The sequence below is a fragment of the Catharus ustulatus genome, chromosome 7 (genome assembly GCF_009819885.2).
Source record: "Catharus ustulatus isolate bCatUst1 chromosome 7, bCatUst1.pri.v2, whole genome shotgun sequence".
Taxonomy (NCBI): Eukaryota; Metazoa; Chordata; class Aves; order Passeriformes; family Turdidae; genus Catharus; species Catharus ustulatus.
The window spans coordinates 3,191,665-3,218,764 of NC_046227.1; the positions used below are offsets into that span (position 1 = coordinate 3,191,665).

At 46.4% G+C, this 27,100-nt stretch overlaps 2 protein-coding genes across 7 annotated transcripts in view; both read right to left on the reverse strand.

Moving 5' to 3' along the window:
• VWC2L (von Willebrand factor C domain containing 2 like) overlaps nucleotides 1-23,106 on the reverse strand; it is a 41,226-nt gene extending 18,120 nt beyond the window's left edge. Inside the window, exons 1-3 of one of the 3 annotated variants that reach the window (XR_004418418.2) lie at nucleotides 22,649-23,105; nucleotides 20,120-20,586; nucleotides 4,778-4,907 (exon numbers count right to left, since the gene is read on the reverse strand). Coding sequence is in view for 2 of the 3 variants with exons in the window: in XM_033064226.2 (XP_032920117.1) it covers nucleotides 4,778-4,907; nucleotides 20,120-20,530 (541 nt within the window). In the remaining variant the exon portion in view is untranslated. Of the gene's footprint in view, nucleotides 1-4,777; nucleotides 4,908-20,119; nucleotides 20,587-22,648 lie in introns of all 3 variants that reach the window. The other 2 variants (XM_033064226.2, XM_033064227.2) reach the window with 2 other exon arrangements.
• A 1,153-nt stretch (nucleotides 23,107-24,259) lies between these two features.
• SPAG16 (sperm associated antigen 16) overlaps nucleotides 24,260-27,100 on the reverse strand; it is a 365,904-nt gene continuing 363,063 nt past the window's right edge. For 3 of the 4 annotated variants that reach the window (XM_033064223.2, XM_033064222.2, XM_033064225.1), the window contains one exon: nucleotides 24,260-24,657. In XM_033064223.2, coding sequence (XP_032920114.1) covers nucleotides 24,482-24,657 — 176 coding nt within the window. In that variant the 3' untranslated portion in view covers nucleotides 24,260-24,481. The remainder of the gene's footprint in view (nucleotides 24,658-27,100) is intronic. The other variant, XM_033064224.2, reaches the window with a different exon arrangement.

Genomic DNA, 27,100 nt, shown 5'->3' on the forward strand with positions numbered 1-27,100 from the left:
GGAATAGCCTGGCCCATGTCCAGGCTCCAACTATCCCACTGCCCACAGCACAGCTTTTCCAAAGGGACACCCCCTGGGCACTCCCAGCCATCTGCCACTCAGGAAAAACAAATTTCTTCATAGCATTGCTGAGAAAAGGCAGGCTCAAAGTCTGCCCCCAGGTGTTATTCTACACAGGGACATGCAAAGCTCACTCAGGGACACGTGTAACACGGATTTGTTTGCCAAAGGAAAGGTTTCAACAGGCTGGGAAACTCCCTGGGGAGTTCCTGAGCAAGACACACTGTGTTAGAGCAGGATCAGGCTGGGGTGCAGAATGCTTATTTCAAATTAACTCCAACAGAGAAATAATGAGCACTGAGTTTATATTTCAGTAAATTAAGAGAGAAGCTTAGGTAAAATATGGGTTTATATGCACGGAAATAAATTATTATTTACTCACTTTTGTGCTCATGCTCTCAAATATGAGGACATTTGTAGGGATTTATTAATATTTATAGCACATTATAATAAAAACCCACATGGGCTTTGCCTGAAGACATGCTATTTTACCAATGTAAAATCTGTTGAAGGTCAAAGGGATCTTTTCCTTGTGTGTGGATGGCAGGATCAGCCTCTTTATTTGGAAATCTGTATCAACTGTGATAATTTAAAACTTTAATTAAAGACTCAGTGACAGATTATCTACGAAATGTCTTCCTGCTGCCCAGTATTCCATCATGAATGTCTCCAGAAGCCCAGGCTGAGTAAGCACACTTGCCAGGAAATATTTCACTGTGGACATGTTAGTTTTTATCTGGCTCATTCGGTAGCAAATTCTTTTGTTGAGGATTGGTGACAACGAAAATTAAATTAGAGGTAAAACCAGACTCCAACCCAGAAATTTAAAATATTTGTTTTGTTCATCCCTCAAGAAAATGAAACACAGGGAATTTCTCCCTTTGTGCACTGCAGTAGGTGAGAGTTGCCTGGAGCTGGCAAAGCAGATCACAGATATTAAACCAGATTAAGTGATGTGAGGGATGATCCACTGGGGATGCCTCCTACCCCAGCATCCTGCACCACTCCCAGACCACATCCAAAGGGTTGAAGGAAAAGGGAGGAGTTAAAACACACACACATCTCACCAATAGCAGGGGACAGGTTGATGGGGAGGGACAAGCAGAGGGGTGGGGATGAAGAGTGCAGGGTGAGGAGAGAAGGGCCCAGGAGCAGCACCCAGGCACCTCCCCAGCCCTGGCCAACGCCTCACTGGGAGTTCTGGCACAGGTGGAGCGGCTGGATGTTCCCAGGGAAGGCAGCAGAACCTGGGGCAGGAGGGACAGCAATGATGGCACCATGGCTCTAAGAGTGGCAGGCCACTTTGTGATCCTGCAGAGGAGAGAGTTAACAGCAGTGACACACTTCTGTCTGGAGAAGTCAAAGGCACTGGAAATAACAACTTGGGGCCATAACGCTGCGGTCTGTCACTACCAGGAAACGTGAAATCCAGTGACCTTTCATCTCTGTGACAGAAATGCTGCACAGCACCTGGAGCCATCGCCCTTCAAATCCACGCTGACAAATTGGATGATAGGGCATGAAGGAGAAAATGTCCTCTGCCTTCCTCATCCCCAAATCTGAGGCTGCCAGTGAAGTCCCTGTGGAATGTGGTATCCCTTGCCAGGGACCTTGAGTGAGCTGCTGTGGTTAGTGAAGCACGAGATAACCATTGCATTTCTTTGGCCAAGAAGGAGCAAATCTCCAAAGCCATTTGTTCAGACTGCTCTTAAATGATTGGCCTTCTGTGAATTTTCAGGCCAGGAATGTTAGAATCAACAGATTTTTGCATTATCACAGAACGACAGAATTCCAGACTGGTTTGGAATTCTTACAGATCATCCCCTTCCACCCCCTGCCATGGCAGGAACACCTTCCACTATCCCAGCTTGCTCCAAGCCCCATCCAACCTGGCCTTGGACACCTTCTGGGATAGGGCAGCCACAGCTTCTGTGGGCAGCCTGTTCCAGTGCTCACTGAATCACAGCACTTCTGCCCTTGGCAGGATGTAATTAATAAGGTTATGAAAATCTACCTGACTGTATGGAAAGAGAATTATTCTCTCATTAATAGCAGCAACAGCTGAACAAGCAGGCAAGCCATGCTCCTAGCAGAGTGCAGCAAATGATGAGGGGCTGTGTTTTACCTAAAATGAGGATTTTCCTTACCAAATTTTTAAGGGGTAGCTTTTGAATTGAGGATTTGTACCACAGAGATTACTCCCCCCACAAAACTGTATCCCTTGAGCTCTTCTGTTTGTCAGTCTGAAATTACAACCACAGGGCCTAAAATCTTTTCATCACACCAGAACATGGCACTGTGTCTTCACCGCTTGGGCAGAAAACAAAAGCTACTGAATGGAAGGAAGAAACCAAATAAATTTAAAAAGGGGTGTTTCAGTCATTTAAGTGGGTCTGTCAGCTTGTGTTATCTTCATGCATTTGTGAAATTGAGCTTTAATTGACTGGCTGAAGCAGGAGCTGAAAGACAAAATTTTGGTCTCAAGATGAAGACAGAGCTGAGAACATTGTGCTTCTCATTCATTAGGATGTGTCAGAGGGATTCAGATGGGAAGAGACACAGAAATGGCTGCTACTTCCACATGAATCTCCCAAACTAAGAGAAAGGTGAACAGTGTGTGCCACACTCAGCCATGTCCAAGAGCAGTAACCAACTCTGATCATCAGAGCTCATTCCCCATTACACAGGAACTGCATTGGTGCTCACTAATTCCTATCACTGTGGGAATCCCTTCATTACATGGCTGGGATTGCAGGAGGGGTTCAGCTCCCCCCACAGCACCCCCATGCAGACATGCTCCTCCATCCCAAGGAACAGCCACGACCCTCCACTGGCTGAGCTGTGCTGCAAACCCCAGACAACAGGATGCCCAAGGCTGCTCTGAAGGGGATGGTGAGAAATACATCCCTGCCTGAAACAGGTTTCAGATGTAGAGCTTTATGTGCATCCCCAACAGATGAGCAAAGAGAGGAGTGGTAAAACCATGGATGAAGCTTCTTGGTTTCCCTGTGAGGGTTCCAATCACTTCACTGTGTCCCACAGTCCATTCAGCAGGCAGCTGATCTTCCTTCTGTCCTGTCCTTGTCCCCACCAGCAGGAGCTGCTCTTACCCTTTCACCCTAGTGTTTTGGGCATGCTGTTCTGGGAAGAAAGATGCTTCTCACCCCTGGTCACCAGGGGTGTTGGGGACTGCAGTACTGGAAACCACCAGCCTCAAAGTGGAGTGTGGTCCTGGGGGAAATGGTCATGGTGGGGAAGGGCTGGTAGGGAAATCCAGCAGCTGCTGGAGCTGTGTGAAGGCCCCTCTGAGGTTGCACTCCTGGGAATGCTCACATTCCCGAGGGATGCTCACAGGTTGGATCCATACACCACAAACCAGATGGGATGGGCTGCCACTGTAAATGAGGATTTGGGATGGTGTCCTACATGTGACAGGGACACAGAGGCCACACATTCCAGAGGTGTTTGCTGGGGTGTCAATGAGCTTGGTGACAGGCCTGGTGACAGCCAGTGGTACCCCACAGTCACCAACCCAGGACACCAATCGTGGTGGGTGTGATGAGAAACCTCACCCCAAACACAGTGAGCTGTACACAAAGGTGGTGCACAGAGCTGGGTAACAAACCTTTCCTCTGAACCTTAGCAATGAAAACAAACCAATGAGATTTCCTATGAACATTTTCTGCTTTCCAACAGAAACACAAAACTCAATGAAAATCCAACAAAATATTTTTGAACAAAAATACAATACAAACCTCAGGATTTCAAGTAATATTTATGGCATAATTTCCCAAACATTTTTAAATTTTTCAAGTTCCTTCAGTAAAAGTATTTTATGTTTCCAACTCTTTGCCTTTACTCTGTCTTACAGAGCAGAAAATGTGTTGAAAATGTTATTTCTTTACCAACATTTTCATTTAGGTACAAAAGCAACCATTACTCTTATTCAGCAGCAGTGATGTATGTAAGAGCAAATATATACGGATAGTGAATTCTAAACACAAGGAGATGAATCCAAGTAGCCATTTCTTACATGTTTAGAAAGCTGTGAAAAGGTTTATGTGCAGCTGCCTTACCTTTTAATCTGTCTTCACATCTACATTAGGAGAAAGGTGTTTTTTCAGAGATGTATGGCTGTGGTAAAAGACTGGGGAGACCTTTTTGGAAACAGATTCATTTTCCAAAGAGGTACTTGCAGTCATTCCAAAACATTTATTGAAAGTATTGATGAATCAGACTCTAATTCATGTAATCACCTCAGCATGAGGACCAGTGCTACACATAGACCACAGCAAACAACTAGCAGTGTTCTGGGCTTGGTGGGTGTCTTACTGGCCAAGGAAAAGTTCTGCCATTGATTTTAGTGAGCTTTCCCTTGGCCTTAGACAATAACCACTGGTTTCTTAATGTAGGGACAAAGAGCCTTTCCTTTCTCATGTATTTGATTCTCTGGTAGTCTAGTTTTGAGAAAAAACCAAAGACATGAAACAACAATCCCTGATATCAGGACTCAATCCTACAAAACCTTTGTCAAGCCAGCCATTCCATTGGCTTCAAGGAGAAGACACAGGCCGGGAAGGGCAGCTTCAATTTTCACCCCATAACTGCAGGACCAGGAGAAGGAGCAGCCCGGCCGATGGAAGCAAAGCTCAGTAACAGCATTTCAATCAAATGTTTCCTTTATATCTCTGTTAAAGCCAACACAGTTCTTTCTTACCATTTTTGCAGACAGGACAACACTGCTCTGGTTCATAGACTGGGTTGACACACTCGGGGACTGCGCAGTCTGCTACAACACAGTGAACTTCATTGCTGGGCTCGCAGCGACACCATTCGCATGGCGAGGGCTAGGAACAAATCTCAGATTAGCCCATTGCCTCCCGCAGCTCACAAGTTTGCAACATCCCCATCTTGCCACAAGATAAACACATCAGCGTTCAATACCCCTTGACTGAGTCATTCATCACGGGTGATACAAGTTAACCTCTGGCACCACAGAGCAACAGCTGAAATAGGAACCACAACACCAGGAAAACAGCGAGCCTCAGCCTTGTTTTCCCACACAGTGTGTGGGGTCTTTTAGGACTTTAGGTCCCTTTGCCAAAAAAACTGAGCTGAAGCCTCTAGGCTGTGCCTTGCTCTACCCATCTGTTTTATCTTAGACGTGGCCAGAAGAAGAGCAGGATTTGTGGAAGGCCGTGAGTGGTGGCCATGCCCATCTCTCGTAGACCATCAGTGCCAGCCACCCCCAGGCTGTTGGAGAAGTGCTGCAGGGATGGCCTGTCCATCCCCCAGCCTCCTGGGGTGGCTCCATTCCCACTGGGCTGTTTTCATTTCCATCCTGGGCTGGTTTCATCCCCACTTTTCAGGGCAGAGGAGAAGTGTCGCTCTTGGAGGGACAAACACATGTCATTCCGTGTTTGTGCAGCAGCTGCATCAGGGGTCTGTCTCCCATAACACAGCCATGAGATCTCAACCTGGCCCCTCTCCTGCTTGCTTCAACAAGGTTTGTGAGCAACAGGCTCACATAAAATATGTAAATAGTTAAGAGGTGAGTAATTCTGCTGAGTCAGGGAATTCAGGATTAAAGCACCCAGCTAAATGGTTTTGTTTCAGCACCATCAATCCGCTCAGGAAGCTCTATCCACCTCCAAATTGCACAGAGTTGTTGCTGTCTCAACCTCTAAAAAGCTGTGAAAATCTGCTGAAAACATGGAAAGGTCAGTGTTTTAAGGTTCCCAGTGACTCATGTGTGTCCAAGTGTCATGAAAACATAGCAACAGAGCTAAGGAAGGAAAATAAGAGGAGAGCTGAAAGGAAAATAACCTCCTTTCAGTACCAGTAGGTTCAATATGTAGCTCCCAGTTTCTCAGCATCCATCACTAACATTTCAATGAGTAAATGTGGCTATTGGGAAAAAATTCTGCTTCACATGAATCTGCAGCTGTGGGAATTCCTCAGTATTAAAAAATATTCCTCAACATTAAAAAACAAAGTGGGATGCAAAGAAAGAAGGATTCATCCTGAGGTATTTCAGACCCCAGTGATGGGTCACTCATTTCTACAAGACAGATACAACCTGTGAGCCCTGTTTTCTGCTGTGTAAGAAGCTCTTCAGTTCACCTCTAAGAAGCTCCATGTGTCTTGAGTCGAATAATTTATTCCCAGGAAATTCATTTCTACCTTAAAATGCACTAATTAAAGCTTCCCTTGCTTTGTCTCAGCATCTGCAGTCTATAATTCCCATCATCTCTCATTTGCTCATGGCTTTGGCAATTTAGATAAAATCAGCACTCCTTGAGCAAGGGAAGAAGTGTGTGGAGGTGGAATTCCTCTCTCTAATTATCGCTCCTCTTTCAATCCTGCTTTGATTTCTGTCTGAAGCACCAGGAATCTAAATTCATTTGACTGACATTTCTTATTCAAGGCTATTTAATAAGAAGAAACAATACAGAAGAAAACAGACAGAGCTATTTGCTGAGGGATCAATAAGAAAATTGCTGCTTTGTTTTTACTCATTTTAATCACTAATTATACGGAGCAGTAGAACTAGATCTTGTGATTTGTGGAAGCTTTCACTGATTTCTCCTCCAGGGTTGTACCCATCCTCACTACTCCAGTGGCTGCAATGCTAGGAAATCTGTGATGCTTTTCCAGGGCTGCAGCCCAATCCATGGCTCAAAGAGGATCAGCACAAGCAGAAGCTGCCCCTGAATGACTGTGGCTGAGCAAATGAGACATGACACACACATCTTCTGCCTCAGCCTTGGTGTGCAGCCTGAAAATGACACTGCACTAAACCAGGATGCTGCCTGATGCTGGGAGCAGTTTTCCAAGCAGGAAGAGCTGCACACAATTAGAGAAGGAAAGCACACCCTGGCAGAACATGGAGCGAGTAGCCACCAAATGAAAAGGCTGCTTTGGCATGAACCAGACCTTTCCCCGCTGTATTAAGGTCAAGCCACTTGGTCTTGTCACCAGGATCTTCCTCTATCTGGCCACTTTGGTCATGGACCATGGGGGACTCCAGCCCTCCTGACCACTTGGTTTATCAGAGCCTTGGCACTTTCTTCCTTGGTATGTGCTTTGGGATCCAATCTGCACATCCCTGCCCATTCAGGAAGGAGTTTGCCCCAAGCACACTTGAGGTTGAGCATTTTGAAACTGTTGTCTGCAGGCTCTGCATCCAACCTATTACTTTCCCTTCTTGTGGAACAGTTCTAGGACACTGGCCAAAAAGTCCTCTATTGGTACAAGCAGCAGGAAGATCAAGCAAAATGGAAAACTGGGAACCAGTGAAGAACAGAAAACAGAAGATGCCCTTAAGTTTTGTTCCTGTTTCCTGATTTAAAGATTTATCCCCCATGAAAGAGGGGTGGTTTACACTTTTGTAGCCATTGAAGTTCACACCACAGTTCAGAAAAGGAACTCTCATCCCTGCTGAAAAAGGACACTGAAAAAACACAGGGGGGTTTCTGGAGCAGGAAGGAAAGAGGACACTGTCCCACATGGACAGGGCAAATGCTTTATCTGTGTCCCTTAAACTGATATTCTAGAAAGAGTGTTAAGATTAAAGGATCACAAAAGGTGGTAATTTATTCTCTCCCACATCCAAGGCAGAATAATCTCTTAGAAAACTCACTAGGGAAGGATTTATTAGACAGGATTTCAAGAGCAGTTGGTGAAGGAACATTCTCCTGACCACTGCTCAGGCACGACACAGCCATACATCCGCACCATTCCATGGTGCTGTACTGCTCAGTGTGATTTCACAAATGGCTCTATCACAGCACACTGGGCCCTTCTGTAGAAGGTACCAGGGCAGTTTGACTTGGTGAAATTCCTGGGAGAGCAGTGACCCTCAGAGCCAGTGGGGTGACACATTCTTGGATGTTGCTGTCAGTGTAGGGGCCAAGTCAAGCCAATCTGGGTGGAAGCAGACATGGCCAACATCTATTCCCCATTCAAGGGCTTTTAACAGCAGCTGAAATGGGACACAGAGCCCAGGGGACCTTCTCAGTCTCTGCACTGACCCTAACCCCCCTTTCCTTCAGCCAGTCACTTCAAAAAGACTGGAGCAGCACAACCCCTAAGATCCCAGCCCAGTTTCTATTTCTGTTCTGCTCTACTGATCTCCAGGAGGACTGTGAGCCCAGGCTTGGCTGGGAGGGCAGCTTCAGCCCCTGCTTCTGTGTGGGATGGCCCCATGACACACCTCAGGATGGCCAGAGGAAGGAGCCAGCACTCCTGTTACATGGATGGAAAACCTGAGTCTCAGGTGCTGTCAAATGGGAAACATCTGCAATCAGCAGAGTTTGTTAACAATGCAAGAAGGAAGGAAAATTAGAACAGAGAATAGAAAATACACACGGCTAATAAAGATTTTATGTGTGCGAGCACATAATGATAAACTTGATAGATGACATAAACAAACACATGAAAAGGCAGCAAAGGAAACAGAATGAAAAATAAGATATACCCTGAGCAGGGGAAATCAGGGAACTAAACAGGTTATGGGTGCCCCACCTCCTCATCTTCACTCACACCAGCTGCCCACCTATTTTGGGAAGTAAATGCCAGCACAGGTAGGAATTATGACTACTAACATCATCCAGCTACTCCTGTTACAGGTTGGGTCCTTCTTCAGTCAGCTACAAGGTTCAAAAACCCACAGAAATTTAGTGCCTCTGAGAGGTCTGTTTGTGAGCAGGCCCTCAGGTCCTCTAAAAGGACAGGTGGACAGCCAGAGATCACATGATCAAACAATTCTTTAGGGAATAGCCCACAAAACTGGTTATTCCCAAAAGGGAGAGGTGGAGAGAAGAAAATGGAAATCCTAATTCAGAACTCATAATGTTTAAATCTACTCCTTTAAGCTTTTCTACAGCTGAAGAGATCTGAATCAAACTTTTTTTTTTTAGACCATGGCAGCTGGTACAATCACACCAAAAACTGACACACAAAACTTCAAGATTTGAGGCAAGATCTTACAAGAAGCACCTCAATCATCTCATTTAGTCATAGGAATTCTCTTGTTGCAAGTACTTCCTGAAGCTCATCTCTGTATTTCTCCCTCAGTCATGCCTTGACCATAGCTACAGCACCTAAGCCACCCTTCTGCTGCCCCAAAGATAGGAAAGGCTTTTCCTGCATCATCCCCAAGGAATATTGTATCACCACTGTGTCATCACTCAGGAATATTCTCCCTCAGTGAATGGAGAAAGCATATCTGGATCTATGAAACATCATTTTGCAGCTCTCCTCTTGCCTGCCTGCAATCAGGATTTCTGTGTCTTTGTTTGCTTGTCAATCACTCTTAGCTGCTTCTACAAAAACCCTGAAGATGACATCTGACTGATCCATTTTCTTCACCTATTTGTTCTGTCAGTCAACAAGAAGCTGTTCTCCTCACTTTTTGCTCTGCTGCCAGGCTAACTGGTTTCCAAGTCACCCAGCTCAGGAGATGTCTCAGACCAAGTTTTAAGGCTGCAGTTCCCTGTGATCAGTTGGGATTCTTCCAGCTGGCTTCACTCAGACTTGGGATTTGAGGCTCATACCCCTCCAGGAGCTGGGAAAATGCTGCTCATTTTCCAAGCAGCCTTCCAAGACTAAAGTGCTATTTGGCACCTGAGTATTTCAAGAGCCAGTGAATCTTGCATCATTAAAACTGACTGTACAGAGATCTGTTACTCCTGGAGACCTTCCACTCCATGAATTTAGAGGCCAGCTCCCCCAAGCATGTTTAGCACAGCCATTTCCTAACACTTTGGACCTCTCCTCACTTTTCCAAGAAAAGGCCTTGAGTTGTGTGGCATTTTCTTTGTACCTGGGTTTTCAGCCTCATGGAAGATTTACAGCTTTTTGAGCCAGGCTGCTCAAAGCCTGAGATGCAGTTATCAGGATTTGTTGTGCTGCTCTCTTCCCACTCCTTCCTACAGCTAAGCCTGAAAAACATCCTTGTTTTTGTACAAGGATTCCTCTAATCCCATGCTGGAAGGCTTCATCTCCCTGACAGGGTTCCATGAAGTGGTGCATAAGGACCATGCCCTTCCCCAACCAGACACAGGTCCTTCCAGATAGGAATACTTGACTTCTGGAGAACAAAGTAAGTGCTTACAACCATCTCATCATGTTACAATGCACCTACTGACCATGGTGCAAGGGCTGTCCAAGTCATTGGAAGCCAATCCAAGGATTTCCACTCAATTGAGTGTACCTGTTATTGGGGCCCTGTGGTGTTTTTCAGAGTCAAACAGATGAATTTACAACGTGGCCAGAATGACTGGAGAAATCTGCTTGCTTGAATGGAAGACAAAGAGGGGTACAAGCACAAAACTAAGCCAGTGGGCTTGTTTCCTGAGCTCTGGGGAAACCCAAGGAGCCATCACATCAGAGCAAAGGAAGAGGAGATACCAGGACTCTCAGTACCACTGCAAATCCAAATCAGCTCCCAGCTCCTTCAAGCACCAAAAAAGACGTGGTGTGTAAGGATGTTCTTCTTCTAGGTGATACTGCAAAGGGAAAGAATGCTTTTCATGGCAGTTTTACTGAACATGGAGTTGAAATGCTTTCTCCCCCTGTGAGAACACATTAGAAAAAGAAGTGCCAACACCTTAAAAATGAGGTGCCATCCTTTGCATTTCTGCTGATGCCAAGGGGGTTTGGGATGCAGTGGATCTCACCTGGCACTTCTGCACACTCTGCCATGGATTCAGATCCACAAGCTGTATCCACATGCACCCCCTGCCTACAGGTCTGGATGTGTCCCATCCCCTGCAAGTGCTGGGCTCCAAGGAAAGGAAAAGTGAAAACTATCGCTGCTGTCAATCTCTACCTCTTTAAGTTTTCAAGAGACTCGCAAAGATAATTCCATTCAGCCTCTTCCCTGAGGCTGGACTGATGGCATCGTGCTCGATGCAGACAAAACAGCAGGAAAAGCAGAGAGATGCAGAGTGATGTCTGTCAAATTGGGCACTTAGATCTTAACAGGAGCTGTAACTTTTAATGACGCTAAGGACAATGGCAATTCTGATGGAAATTATCTCTGTCGCTACAGTTTCAGGTGGGGAATTTTTTGGCAGGAAGCATGAAAGGGAAGAAAGTTAGAAAGGACCTGATGAATACATTCGGAGGCAAAAATGGCTTCTGCATTTTGGCTGAGGTGGGGAGTCATAAACCAGGGGAGAGGAATAAAAAAGGAACTGGGATAGCATTCATCAGAGATACTCCTGGAGGGGAAATTAGAATCATTTTCATTGTTATTGAAATTGCCTGTGATCTCAGGCAGATTAGTAGAAGATTGCAGGAAAATTCAGAGAGCTTTCAGCGAGAAATTTTGCAGGTGCCAAACTTATGGAGAAGGAGCTGATGAACAAGCCCTGCCTGAAGGTGAGGCTGAAACCTGCCCACTTCTCTTTGGAGCTGCTCACTTGGCTTTCACTATTAGCAGTGTTTAAATAACCATCTGATTCTGATTTGTGTGAAAAATTTGTACAGATACAAAAACCCACAAAAGGAAAAATTTCTCTTATTTTTGTCACCTACTTAATAAAATAAAAATTATCCAGCCAGTTAGTGGAGATACAATATCAATTATACTACAGAAACTGTAACCAGTTGGATTTTCCATAGGTGGAAAGTTGCTCAAATAAACAATGTGTTGAGTAATTACAGACAAGCACACTCACTGAAAACACCATCAGGTTGCAAATTACTCTGCAACAGGAAAAAGCTACTAAGTCATTAGATAATTTATCTGCAGTGAAAAAACTGGAGCTGCATCCTACTTATATGGAGCACCAGCAATACAAATCAACTTGGCCATCCAAAAATCGAAAAATGCTTGCACCACACTGCAGATTGGCAAAACCAAGGACCTGGCTTCCAAGAAGCAGATGCTGAGATCCTGTTTTTAAGGGAGCCCTCAACACACACAAACATTGCTAATGTAAGGGTCTTTCCAGTGTGCTGGTGATCAGGCTTGGGTTCTGGAGATGGAAAAGCCCAACGATGCCCTAATTGCTCCAGGTGGTGTATTCCTCACCTCTCCTCATCCCCAGCCACGCCTGTCCAGAAGCAGAAACAACATTATCCTTGCCATTCTTTTGTAAACATTCTTGGAGATCCCCACAGATCAGTGAGGCAGATGAGGGGCACAGAAGATGTGACTCATCCTGGCTTTGCTGGGCCCACATCTGATGAGTCAGGGCTGGGATGGCTTTAGCAGCTTTGTACTCCCAGATTTGCTCTGTGCCACGCAATTTGATGAGTTTAAAAGGCTCCTGGAACCATGTCTGGATCTGAAGAGTGACTCTTCCATTAGCTGATGAGAGAGACAACCTTGAGCTGAGTCCTGGCCCCTTTTCCACCAGAGCTGTGTATCTGCAATCTCGTGGTTGCTTTTCTCTCCTGAGAGCAGTAGCAAAGCTTTCTGTAAAAACATGACTTTGCACTTCTTCCGTGAGAATGCTCTCTTTGCTTTGATATATGTCTCATTTTATTCCTTACAATAGTTGCACTTCACCTAGCCTGGGGCTGAGGGGACTGGAGCTCTCTATTACTTTGGTGATAATTTTTATGACTGCATTACAATAGTTTTTTAGTTCAGACATGCCCAGTGCCCAGGGAAGGGGACTCCTGAAAGGTTACAGATATGACAGATGGGAAAGTGTGAAGTGCAGCCCGGTTCAGACACAGACAAAATACCTGGATGTGCTTCACATTTGTTAAACTCCTTTTAATGTCAGCAGGGAAAGTGAGCCCAGCTGGCAGCTTCCTGCTCTCCATTGCCTCCTGGTTGGCTTTTGTAATGAAGGAGCTGTATCTAGGAGCAGGGAGAGGGGAACAGAGGCTCTGGTCAGAAAGGTGATCCCTCTTTACATGTGTTTTCCCTATACCTGAGCCTAGTGTTTCCTCCTTTGTCCACACTGAGAGCTGGGAGAAGGTGGCAAGATCAGCTCCATGTAAACACTGATAAAACACTGAATTTCCACTATGGAGGTAGGCAAAATACAACCAGACATCACTGGGGAGGAGATGGGATCCTGGTCCTGTTCCTTCTAAAGTTGCCAGCAGTGTCTGGGAGGTTTCTGTCCCTCAGAGGATGTCCTTGTTTGTTTATGAGCAGAGCCTGGGAAGGATGTGAAGTGAAAATGGGTTTGACTGGGTTATCTGTGATGAGAGAATACACCGGGGTCTGTTTACAGTTACTGGGCTAACCCTCAGTCACAAAGGTTTTGCTGACTGGGATGACCACAGCTAACAGACTGAGAGATTCCCTCCTTTCAGGAGCTCTTTCAAACCCTACTACTTCTCCAAGCATACTGATTTTACTGTCATTCCCAAAAAATTACCTCTGACATTACCAGACAACAGAGTAAGAAAGCCTCACGTGTCCTTATTTTGCTACTAGACTGAGCACTGTCACTACATAACTTATCTAATTATTGCTTTTAAAACAGTAACTAGAATAATTGGCTGATTGAGCATTTCTTTAATGAATGCAATTCTGCACAGATCACATTCCAGTGGCAACAAACACATACCTGCACTTCCCCTGGCACTGTCAGGGAACAGTTGCCTCAAAAACCTTCTCACCAATGAGCTGTGAATGTTTCTAAGGATGTCATCCTTCTTCCTAAGCTGATGACCTGAGGACCTCCTGCTCAGCAGCCCTGGGTGACACAGATGAAAGCTTGGGAGAGCCAAGGGATGAGCAGTTCTCTCCTTGGCCCCACTGAACATTGTCTGGCACAATAATAAAGCCTCAAAGTTGATTTTACCACTCTTGGAAGGAGCTGCTAACACCTGCATGTACTACATATTCCATTTTCTTAACAGTAAAGCTTCAGCAGCCATGGAGGGAGGGCAGGGGAAATGCCAGAGCTTCTCCTCTGGCTGTGCAGATATTCCCTCTCCTTCAGCAGCTCCCTGGCCAGCCCCAGTTCTGGAAGCAAGCAGAGCTGATGGGCTATTTCCTGGAGGGAATAACTGGAAGCCCAGCCCCAGCTCTGGCAGTACAAATGTTGGGCACACATTAATTCCTGTGTCACATCTACTGGGACTGCACATACAGGCCAAGTTCTGCACTGGACTGCTGCACCATGACTGAAACTGGGATTTGTGCTCAGTTCCTGCTGATTCTGAATTGTGGGTATGCTCAGTTTGGGGTCTCACCCATTTCAGTGGGGAGCTCTGAGACAGTCTGTGTGTGGCACTGCCAGCACCACTGACCTCTGAGCTTTTGGGGCCCCCCATGTACTACTGTGCTCCAGGGAAGAAAATTCCATGGACTTTTCTTAGTCAAATTCTGAATAAAGCCCACCTTCTTTCACCTGTTGTAATAATATATTTGTGCATAATGTGATATATATGTTACAGAATCAGTAGCTAAGTGCATAGCATAATTTTAAAAATAGGTTTCACTATAGATCAATATGTGACAGGCCTATCTATTTTAGCATGTTTTCTTGGTACAAATTATGACAGAAATACAGTAAGTCAGTAATTTTAGATTCCTTTGCATAGACATTGTCACTGTAATTTTGCCAGGAGGGAGATAATAAATCATACTTTTCCATCTGACTGATGTTCTGTTTCCCCTGTCTGATTTCAATGGCTGTATGCTATCTTCAGAGCTGGCATTGTTCATGGCTCCTTTTATTAAAGCACAGGCACGTTATTGAAATTTCTTTTGTATTATGATTTTCTAGCCATATGTGAAATTGCAGAACACACAAGAAGAAGAAGAAGGAAAAAAAAATAAAAAAGCCCCACTTGTTTGAGTCATAGTAGAAAAAAAAGCCTGCTGCACACACCCTGGGGAGAAAAAATGCCAATATTGAAATGGGGGACCCATGCTGGCCCTCTCCACCCAGGACTGCCACACTCCAGTTTCTCACCTAAGAGCATCACCCCACCAGTAACCCTCTGCAACATCCCAAGTGCTCCATTCATATTTGATAAGCTTGCACTCCTAGGCTGGGTACCTGGTGCTTTGAGCCAGGCTGTTGTTTACACCACTTAATTTCTATTTCTGGCACAGTTCTGCGGGTGGGGAATCACTTTTTGGTTTCACTGCCTCCTTTTCTCCAGCATCAGGATGGACACACTGCATTTGAGGGGTTGAGTGCTGCTGGGATAGCAGCTGCATGCCTGCCTGCATGTGCCTTTTGATGAGAGGCCTTGCTTTGTTCAGTTAAATTCAGGTAATTGCATTAATAAAACATTGTAAAGAGCGCTAACAAAGGAGAAGGAGGTGCCGCTATTCTGAAGTAAAGGTTTCCATAATGAGCTGAGAATTAGTGTATGATGATGCTATGCTTCCACAGTCCCTCATATATTTTGGGTTCTGATTACTTCCTGAAGGACCCTGCTAAAGCTGTGTCCCTACTGTGCAAAGCACTGCTCAAGAAGACATAAAGTCAGCAAGACAAAAGCCTTCACTGAAGGATTACAGCTGATTTGTGGACAAAACAAAGCAATGAACTTAAGATATAGTGGTAGGGAACTGGGGAAAGAAAAATAAAGTAGAACTTTAACGATGAAATCTCACTCTTTTCAAGTCAACAAAAACTTTGGTCAGGAAGGAAAAAATTCACCTTTTCTGCTTTTTTTTTGTTAGATTAGGTTTGGCTTTTTTTTTCCAGTGTGGAGGAGAAGGGCAAGAGCAAGCGCAAGGCTTGTTTTCCCACCTCTCCACACTTGTGCTGATGCAAGGGACAAATGCTTGGGCATCACCTAGGGACTTTTTCAGTGAAGACAGCGTTGGGAGGAATGAAGGTGGAAGGGGAGAGGACAAGGAAGTGGAGAAATAACTGGGAAGGGCAGGCAAATAAAGGCAGCAGCAGAGGATAAGCACTGGCAGAGCCAATGGCTAGAAGAAATTGCAGCTCTGTGCTCAGCAGGAAGGAAGACAGCCACTGAAGAGCACCCAAAAAATGTCCAGAGTGTTGCTCAAGCTCAGGGTCACAAGTGCAGGTTGAAGCTGATAAACATCATCAGGTAGGCCAAAACCCCTTGTGTTCCACCCAAAGGATAACTCACCCAATGATCTGCCAGGCTAACACAAACATTTTAATGCCTGTGCTTAGGAAATTTCTGCCACTGCCTGGGAGGAGAATGGCACCAGGCCCACCCTCCTGCAGGGACAGGGAGCAGTCCCTGCCTGTCAGTCTAAAATGAAGAGAATATTTCAAGATGTCAGCTTGACAATCTCTTGTGAACTGACCATTTATCTCCCAGCAATGGCATTTTTCTCCATATCCAGAAGTCTGCAGAAGGTTATTCTGGATGTGCCTCTGCTGGGTGATGAGAGACCTAGGAAGTTCAAAGCTGATAATGGACTTCCCAAACTGACAACCCAATCCTTTTCCAGTGGCTCCTCACTGTGGCTACAAATACACTGTAACCACGCCTCAGTTCCATTTCTCAAAGGTGTGTGCTCTTCTGTCAGAAAGTCATGCAAGAGAGCAAAGACTAATCAGCACTTGGGGACACTGCTGCCTCAGTGACAATTGCAGGATTTCTCCATCAGCTGCCAATGAACATCCATCACACTGAAGGAACACTGTCTCCTTAACTCTACATCAGCTGCTGGCTGGGGACACTCATTTAAAACACAACCATATCTACTTACAGTAGCCAAGACCAATCTCCATGTGCTTGTTTTCTGTCTGTGAGAAGAAAGGGGAGGCTCAACAACCTCCCTGAAAGATCTCTGCTCCTACAGGAGAGCACAGAACACTTGGGACTCAGACCTCAACCTCCACGGCTGAAATCAAAGCAGGGATGATGTGTGAGGGAAAAAGCAGCTGCCAAGTGACCCCCAGAATCCCTGCCACACCCCTCTGGAGAAAACAGCCTGAGACTTCCAGCACCCTTCACACCTTCCCTGCAGCCACCACAGCTGCCTTCACCCGTGCTCTGGGAGGGTGACAGACCACATTCCAGTCCAACAAAGAGAAATGCAGAAAACAAGATGGGAAAGAGAGCTGGATCCCAGTAAAAGCCACCAGGCCTGCCTGCTCTCCTGCTCCACAGGTATCAGAATCCTGATCACCAGGCCTCAATCTGTATTTCAGACACATTTGAATCAGGTCATGGTTAACATTAGAGAGGCTGTGCTGGCCTTTTGTGCAGGGGTTTCCACAGCCTCAGCCAAAGCTGGGGGTAAATCCCACTGAAACCAGGGAATGAGGCAGGCTCTGCACAGGCAGCTGGGGCCCCAAACCCACCAACATCTCCCAGGACCCATAAGAGATGAAGATGCTGTGAAGATGCTGCATGGGGTTACTAAGCCATCTGTCAAAGACACAAAATTTTACAAAAGGATACAAGAAACACTCTCAGTGGGTTTGGATTTATAATTGAACTTCAGTGTTTCAGTCGTACATGTTAATGATTGAGGGGCACAAGGATAAATATTTGGACAGCTGTCTGAGCTACATGGCTTGTTGGCATGTTTGTATTTTGTGCTTATGACTGTAATGACTCAAAAAATCAGATGTACAAGATCTGCTCACTAGAAGAAAGCTAAATATTCAAGAAATGGGCCTTTGTAACCACTCTTTTACCCTGAGAGCATCACAGTTACTGCCAGTGGCAAGAAAAAAGATTAAATCACATTTGGATTTCTCACCCCAAACCTGAGAAAAAAAAATCTAGAAACAATACAGGAAAATTCACCCAACTGGAAAATTGTCATAGATATTGATATCCTAGGAAAAAGAAATTCCGAGAGAAAAAAATTAATCCCAATTTGTGAGAGATCAGGCAGCTGAAATTTCTACAAGATGAGTCAGTCCTGGCACACACACACAGACACACACTTGCAGAAGATTTTTAAATAGAGGCTAATTTCAGCTGAAACTCAGCAGTGACAAGCACTTCTATAGATGACGATTTGGAATCTACATACCAGCAAAAGTAAATCAAGTGGGTGAAAGGGTTCTGAGACCACATAAAACAGTGCCTCTGTTTCCACTGAAAGCAGCCTGGGCTTGAGTCACAACAGCCTCTCGTCTTTGACTTCAGTGTGTGTGTAATGGATGTGAGAAAGTTTGCAGACCTTATAAATTGAGCAGGATGAGGGAAGAGCAGAGCTCAGAGCCTGTAAAACCTTTGAACTGATCAGGATTTCATCTGCAGAGATAGCAGGTAAAATCTTTATTCTGTTGAAATAAACAACAAAATGCTTGGATGCCTCATAAAGTCAAGACTTCAGAGCAGCAGCTTCCTGAATTTCAAAGTTCTGTCTTTCCTATAGAATTTATAAAGTCATAGCTCACAGGTGCTTCTTTTCTCCCCACCAGTGATCTTCCATTGTCTGAATCTCCTACTCTGATGAAAAAAGCAATCCACTGTTTATTCCAGGCAAACACAGATTTCCAAAACATTGGAAATTTCTGCCCTATTCCATAACATATTGAGCTTTCAGCAAAACACAGGTCTAGGTCAAAAGTTTGACTGTCAGCTAAATAAAGTATGAAGGATCTCACATTAGTCCTGGACAGAAGGTCACTGTGTGTCAGAGAGGCGTGACACCGTCTGCTTTGTGCTCCTCAGAGGGTGCTGGAACTTTGCTTTCCACACAACACCCCAAGTATTTGAATACAGCAAGCTATGAACCAGATGGCTCCTAACTCTCTCCAACAGCCTTTCTCTCCTGTATTCTGTTTTCCTAGAGTTTAAGCTGTTATCAGGATGAGATGATTTCTTTCAGGAAAAGAGATTACTACTTTTGCACTTGAATTCAACCCAAGAGATACTTTAATGACAAGATCTACCTCTCCCACTGAAATCTCTTCAAAGAGTTCTTACAAATTTCTACTTCCTAAAAACGAGACCTTCTACCTCTCACATGACAACCTGATCACCTAGGTGAGATATCTCACCACCTGACAACACAGCAGTCAAGATGGGACCACTGAAGTGGGATCATGGGATGAGCTTGGGCCAGGCCTTCCCAGGGCAAGAAGGAACTGTTACCTGAGCAGTTCATAAGAACAGCACTTTCACATCCCTCACTGAAGCAGAGCAGGTTGATCAGGGTGGCCCTCAAGGAGATGTTTACCTTGTGCTTGTGACATTAAACTGTCCTGCCCAGACTCAGTGACTGCAGTTTCAGATGGACAGAGAAAGATAAGGACACACCATGGCAGAAGAAAGGATCTACTAACTGCTACCTTCCCTGAAAATGACAATTTCTGTGAAAAAGAGAATTGCCATCTATGTTACTGAGAAAGACAAGAAATTGTCCAAGTGTATAAAAAGATCAGGCACACAGCCATGAAGAGTTACAGGCTGCTGTTAATGATGGAGGTTCAACTCTCCACGTGACCTGGAAGAACACATATGTGAACCTACAGCTTTTACAGCCCCTGATCTTCCTTAGGAAATGCTGTTTTCCTTAGCAGAATTGAAAGCTCGTGATCAAACTCATTAGGATGAGAACTGCAGGTTGTGTAGTGGTTTTGGAAAATACCATCTTGTTTTTAAGATATGTTTCAGGATTTCTTTATGACATTCCTTACATGAACTCAAGCATTACAATGAAACCCCACACTTCTCATTGCTTGAGATGCTCATCTGCCTAGGAGTTCATCTTCTCCATTCTAGACACCCTTACCAGAGCTGAAATGAAAAAATTAAATAGCTTACTATCTACTTATTTGCATGCTCATACAGTTAATGAGTAACAACTCACAGCACACCACTGATTTTTTGCTAACCCAATTGCAAAGGGGTTCTTAAAAAGCACTCAGTACTGGCTTGCACACCCTTGGTAGTCCAGCATGATCCATGCTAGGAGCAAAGGAGGCGGATGCAGAGGGCTGGCAATTCCCACAGGGGATTGACTGAGCACTGGCCCTCAGGGAGTGAACCTGAGGGGGAGGTGACAGCTTTCACATGGGCCAGACCTGCATCACAGCTAAAAGTGACTTCAACTTCAGCATTCATGGATGGCACTAAGCAAATACTGAGTGCCTTTGAGAGCTCCCAACAAAAATGCAATTCCTAAAGCATACTACTGTGAAATACTGAAGAAAGGGATCCATACCTTAAATTCCTCCAGGATTTTGTAGTTTTTCCCATGATATTCACAAAAGTTTTTCACTTCTTTGCATTCTGGACAGCATCCATTGTGTTCCACTTTTGTGCACTTTGGGTGGATTTTAGGGCATTCTGGTTGATCACAAACGGGTCCATCCTCAGTACAGACACAGGGACAGTTGGAATGTCCTGGGAAAAAACGTTCTCCCAGTTTATACACAAAGCCACTGTCATCCACACAGCCCTTCCCCCGGTAATCATCAAAGATCAGATTGTCATTGCTGGAGGCCTGGTCCCCTTCATCAGCAGGGTAATCTTCATGATTGATGGCAGCTGGAGTGACCAAACCAGGGAGCACAAACAGAAGTATCCAGGCTTCATGGATATGAAGAGCCATCCCCCTCCTCGGCTTCTCCATGAGACCTCAAAGCCAAATACAAACAGCTGCTTCCATAGGGAGACCAGTGTTGTGGGCTGAAAACAAACAGTTTCAAGTGAGAAAAAACTCAAAATTCAAGGAATATTGACTTATAAAAGTCATTGTTTCAACCAGCACTGAGGAATAAATCCGAGTTTTTAAACTGCTCTGATAACTATCACTGTTTATTTGAATTAAACCTCTTCTTAATTACTGGTAAAGAGAACACAGCATGTGAAATACCTAAATTAGACACACATGCCTGGAAGCATATGACCATAAAATACCTCCGAAGGAATGGTGGGTCACAGAATCATCTAATTTTTACTTTTCTTGTTTCTGCAGTTGAGTCTTTGGATGCACCAGAAATTAAACCAGCTGCCTGAAATCCCATGGTGATGGGCAGCTCAGAGGGTTTTGAAGCCAAGTTTAAGAATGGTCTAAACCTCCTGTGGTGTCCCTTGGTGCTACGTATGGAGCACAGCCCACTTCATTAAACCGAGGTGGGAAACCTGAGCTGAAAAAGAGTTAAGCACAATCTGCTGTCAGATCTGTGTCTGATCTGAAACACGGTGCTGGGTTAAACTTGGGCTGCAAGAGGTGGGTAGTAGAGAATCTTATTTACAGCATTTTTGAAGAGGGACTTCCTGGGCTACCAACAAAGCCCAGCCTGCAGCAGGTACGTTTAACCTGATAGAAGAAAAGGTGAAAATCACCTTCTCCATTATTCAGTAATTCCCAGCAAAAAAACCCGTGGAGTGCAGGACGTTAAATGCCTGCATGATGCACGGAGCCACTGAAATCAGTCAGCCTGATTAAGCCGGAGCGTTTCTAAAACTTCGGGAGTGATGCAGCACGGCCCGAGCAGTGCTGGAGTGAGGACGGAGCCCGGCAGGGAGACGGGCTGGGACTGACCCGGCAGAGCCGGCGCCAGGAGAAGGCTCCTTGCCGGTGTCTCGGGAGCACTTCTGGCTGCCCACGGTGCCACATCACCGCCACCAGCCTGCCCACACAGCAGCCAGAGCAAGCCGGGCAGCAAACTGCTTCCTGACCCCTCTTAAAAACAGTGGGCAAAGTATGGCAGGAAACTTTTAAATTAGATGAAATACCAGCATTGCATGGACTGCAGAGCTACGGAGGTAGATGCTGGCACAAACAAAAAAAAGACTGTTGGGGTGTGCGTGTCATCCCTTCTTTTCCTCCATTCCCAGAGCATGCACACACGGGCACACGGAGTCTGCACAAACATGCATTAACCTACACTCACAGGGAGCACTCCCCTCCAGCCCTCGGCGAGACATTTTTATATATTGGCATTTTTGGTGGACTGCAGATGTTCAGCAATTAATTCTCCCTTAACTGAAGCAATAAAGCAGCAGCAGGAGGAGAAAGCTTTAATCCCAGAGAAGCGGCTAAAGGATCCTGTTGACCAAGCAGTTTTTCCGAAGCCACAACAGAGGGAGACACCGGATATTACACAAGATTTATCAAATTCGAAAAGATATCTTCTTAATTGAAGTACTAGCTGTGTTTCCATCACAAGGACTATGCACCCTCTTGTTACTCCTATCAGCAATATCTACTCTAACACGCTGTTTGGAAATCCAGCGATTCATGCAGATAGGGTTGCTTTACGTATCTACAGAGCAGAGAATCTCCCCACCTAACGCTACAGGTAGGTTGCAACACTGCAGATTTGTGGGCATTTGGGGGGGGGGGGGTGGGAAGCAGCCAAACAAAGTAATTCATATCTGAGGAAATGTGAAACAATTGTGAGAATCTGCTGGAGTTTGATGAGGAAGCTCTCCAAACAATGTGTGTATATATGTATATAAAAGTTGTCCCCAGATGACAAATAAGAGGACTGTATTGCTACAGCAGCTGAGATGTCCCACAGCAACTCACAGGCACTCGGCTCGATCCTGGAAATCAGACAGACTGCAGACGTCTTGCACGGACAGATTTCAACAAGTAAACAAATGCTGCTTGGCTCAGAATTAGTTTACAGCTCGAACTTTCTGATCATTTCTCATGCTGAGAGAGGCCAGGATCGTAGGTAAGTCTGTGAAACGTTATCCATCCGCCTTCCCTCTCCCCAAGTGAGTAATTCACACCTACCTGATCAGGCTGGATGTGAAAGCTGAGAGGGGTCACAGGCCAACATGGACTGAAAGGTTAGAAACAGATTAGTGAAAGCAGTTCCTCCTAATCACGTTTTCGGTGTTGACTCACGGACAATCCCTTTTCCTCCACCTCCCATGGCAAAACGGGAGCGCGGCAGCCCAGCAACCACAACATGAGAACTGAGCTTTAACCCGGCGCCGGCGATTCAGAGGGAGCAGGATTCGGGCGGTCCGGAGGCTGCGATGCCGCGGAGAAGCCCCGGTGCCAGCAGCAGAGTCATCGCGGCGAACTTGGGCTGCATCTCCTCAGGTCTCAGGGCGGGCGGGGGAGAGAAAACAACCCATCCCTGTCCCCTCCCTGTGCCCGGCGGATCTCCTGCGGCTCCAGCTTCGCCTCGGCGGGGGAAGGGGGGGAGCGATGGCGGGTTAGGCGGGAGGCAGGCGGGGGAGGGCGGGCGCAGGAGCCCCGCGCCCGGCGGGCGGGCGGCCCCCGCGCCCCTCCGGGGACTCCCCGGCCCGGGCGCCGGCCATGCCCGCGCCGCGCAGCTCTGCGCTCCCTGCCCGCCCTTATTAGGATTAATTCTGGTTTGAGGCGGGTGGTGGGAAAAAAAGAAAAAAATAAAAAAAAGAAGAAGCGAGAAGAGCCGGGGGGTAAAACCCAAAAAATAATGCAGGGGCGGGGCGCTCCCGCCTCGGCCGCTGCTCCGCCTGCCGCCGGTTGAGGCGACGGCTCTCCTCAGACCTGGCGTGCGCTTCAGATCCTCCGGCTCCCCTCAGCCCGGCTCCTGTCAGCCCAGTTCCCCTCAGATCCTCCGGCTGGGGCTCCCCTCAGCCCGGCTCCTGTCAGCCCGGCTCCCCTCTCAGACCTTCCGTCTGGAGCTCCCCTCAGCCCGGCTTCCTTCAGTCCAGTTCCCCTAAGATCCTCCGGCTGGAGCTCCCCTCAGCCCGGTTCCCCTCAGATCCAGCGGCTGGAGCTCCCCTCAGCCCAGTTCCCCTCAGATCCCCCGGCTGGAGCTCCCCTCAGCCCGGTTCCCCTCAGATCCAGCGGCTGGAGCTCCCCTCAGATCCCCCGGCTGGAGCTCCCCTCAGCCCAGTTCCCCTCAGATCCCCCGGCTGGAGCTCCCCTCAGCCCGGCTCCCCCTCAGATCCCCCGGCTGGAGCTCCCCTCAGCCGGACTCCTCTGGGCCCCGCTCTCCCCTCAGATCCAGCGGCTGGAGCACCTCCTCAGCCCGGCTCCCCTCTGATGCGCAGGTTAGGGCTTCCCTCAGCCCAGTTCCCCTCAGATCTAGCGGCTGGAGCACCCCCCCCAGCCCGGCTCCCCTCAGCCTCTCCACTGTCTCCAGCTCCGGCTCATCGCCGCTGCCCCGGCGGTGTCCGGGAAAACATCCCCCATGGCCGCATTGTGGAAACTTCGCCTCATCTTCCCACAGGCGGCTGCGCCGGGGAAGGGGCGCCCCGGCTCCCGTGGCTCGTGCTGCGCTACATTAAAAATCAATCTCCTTGCAATTCGGCTGCGTTGGCATTAGGCGTCATTGTAAAGCTGTTTCTCCAGAAACCACCAAAAGATAGATTCTTGGTGCTGGGGAAAACACGGTGACAGCAGAAAGCGGGAGAAATTGAGAGGTTTATTTGGATACAATGCCAAATAATGCTGCGTTTGGGCGAATATTCCCCGAATAGTGCAAACACGAGCTATGAAGCTATAAGCCTGCAGTGCTGTTGTCAGACTGCTCTGGTGGAAGGCGATAAGGGCAGGTGTGTGACTGCACCCAGCTTCAGGTGTGTCACTGCCCAGATCCAGGTATGTCACTGCCCAGGTCCAGATGTGTCACTGTGCCCAGATGCAGACCCTGCCATCGGCGCCCGCTGACAGCAGGTGATCCTGGCTGTGGAAGCGCACGCAGCGCACCTCGACCCCGGGGCCACGCAGGATGGAGAGCTGGCCCGTGGACAGGTACAGCACCTTCACAGAGCCCTCGCTGCTGGCCAGAGCCACCAGGTCACCTGAAACACACAGCAAAGGCATCGAGGTTGGCAAAGGCTACAAGAGAGAGGTACTGTAAGTTTTGAGATGGTGGCTCTCCTGTTTTCTGAGATGAATTAACAGAAAGTTGGATGGATCGATAATAATGAGATTGTATTTTGGAGCGATTAGACCAGTCTGGAGACCTCACATTCTCCTCACAAGGAGCCTGGCTACTCTGACAGAATCACAGAATCTGCTGAGACCCACAAGGATCATGGAGTCCAACTCCTGTTCTCCTGCACAGAACACCGCAAGGGTCACACCATATGCCCAGGAGTGTTGTTCAAACCTTCCTTGAACTCTGTCACGTTTGGTGCTGTGACTGTTCCCTGGGGAGCCTGTGCAGTGCCCCACACCCTCTGGGGGAAGGACCTTTCCCTAATACCTAACCTAAACCTCCCCTGACACAGCTTCAGGCCATTCCCTCAGGTCCTGTCACTGGTCCCCACAGAGCAGAGATCACTGCCTGCCCCTCTTTTCCCCCTCACGAGGAAGCTGCAGACCCTGGTGAGTCTCCCCTCAGTCTCCTCCAGCTGAACAGACCAGGTACCCTCAGCTTCCCCTCAAGGCTCTTCACAATCTTCGTTGTCCTTTGGATGCTCTCTGATAGCTTAATCATTTTTTTTATATTACAGTGACCAAGACAATCCTCAAGGTGGGGCTTCCCCAGTGCAGACCAGAGTGGGACAATCACTTATATTTGGATACAATTATTCAGGGACACATTCTGGCACACAGACTGAGCACCAGAGGAGTAGATGTTCTCCTAATACCTGGAGGTATCAGACCATGCTTTTGACACTGCTTTTCTTGTACTGTTCTAAGACATGAGGATGTGAGTTTTTAGCTGAATTTCCAGAAGGTCAGGCATCTAACTGAACTTGAGTGCTTGCTCCCTTATATCCTTAGGGAAAAAATGATAATTAAATCCTTAGTATAGAACAGTAGAAAAAATAAAAGAAAACCTAAAAAAGGATCTAAGGAGTTCTCAATTTTCATGTGCTTTTTTGCAAATCAAATGGACTCAATTTCCAACACGTTTAAGGAAGCAGAATGTGTTTATAACTTTATTATCTTCCTGCTTAAATAAAAGCAGAGGTAATAGGTGGTAAGTGATATGTTTATAGTGCCTCTTACTTACCCAGCCTCCAGATAAAGATTCTTTAGAAATTAACCATAATAATAATGAGTTTCACGTACCAAAAAAAAAAAAATAAATCAATACATTCATTTCAAAGCTGATGTGGGGCTAACAACAATGGGATCACTGTACTGTCAGTCGTGATCTTGGTCAAACACCTTTTTCTATTTGGAGCAAGCTCAATACACCCTCCAAGTGATTGCAGCTCTTCTTGTGTATCAAGATTTTCTCTCTGAAAGCAAAGACATCACCATCAGAAGACTAATTAATATTGACACTGACAAAATCAATCTGGCACCAAGGTCATAATTTTGGGGGAGATTATGAAAAGCAGGAGATATTTCTCTGGTTTTAGTAACTCAGATTATTCACCAAATAGCCAATGGGAACATACTGCCCAACAGATGTGAGCATGGAGGAATTTATCCCAGTTTTAACACTTTAGGGCCCTGGGTGTGCCTATGTGATGTACAGTTTATCCAGGGAATATATTGCTCCCATAGTGAAACCTGGTCATAACAATGATGTTCCCTGTTCTGCTCATGATGATCTGATGGCTTCATTTCACCATTTATCAAAAGAAACACGTAGCCTGAAACAACTTACAAATGCACTGAGAATATTTAAGTACAACTTATGCTTGGTGTGGTCATGGATATTTGTGCAAGAAAGGGAACTAGGAAGTAGAGCTAACCATGATAAATATGCCCTATTTGCAAACCTTTATAACTACCCAGTTTCTTCATCTAGAACAAAGCCTGACACAGCAAATATCTGTAGGATGGATTAGAGTGTCCAAAGCAGCAGATGTGAATATTTATTATAAACTCTCCTGCAGCAAGTCTTTGCTGACAGAAGCATTGCATATGGATTGCACTTGCAGCGAGACTCTCCGGGCAATTGCTGGATGACTTCTCCAGGAGCCAAACAAATCATTTTGCCTGCAGCCCTGACACCACAACAGCTGGGCAGGGGGTTAATGTCACTTCCAGCTTCTCAAAACCACTAATGAACCCAGTTGTTACAGAGAGGGACAGGCAGGACAAAAGGTTTGGACAGCTGCAGTCCACCATGAGAAAGTCAGGGCAGGAACAGAGTGATAACTGAGACAAAGTGTGGAACTGAGACAAAGCTTCAGCTCATTCACTCATTCAGACCCCAACCCTGCATTTTTCTGCATGCTTTCCAAGGTCAGTCACATGCCTGAAGCAAAACCATAGCACTCATCCTGTCAGTCCATCCTGCCAGTATTCCAACAGTCCTGGGAAGTGACAAAGCCA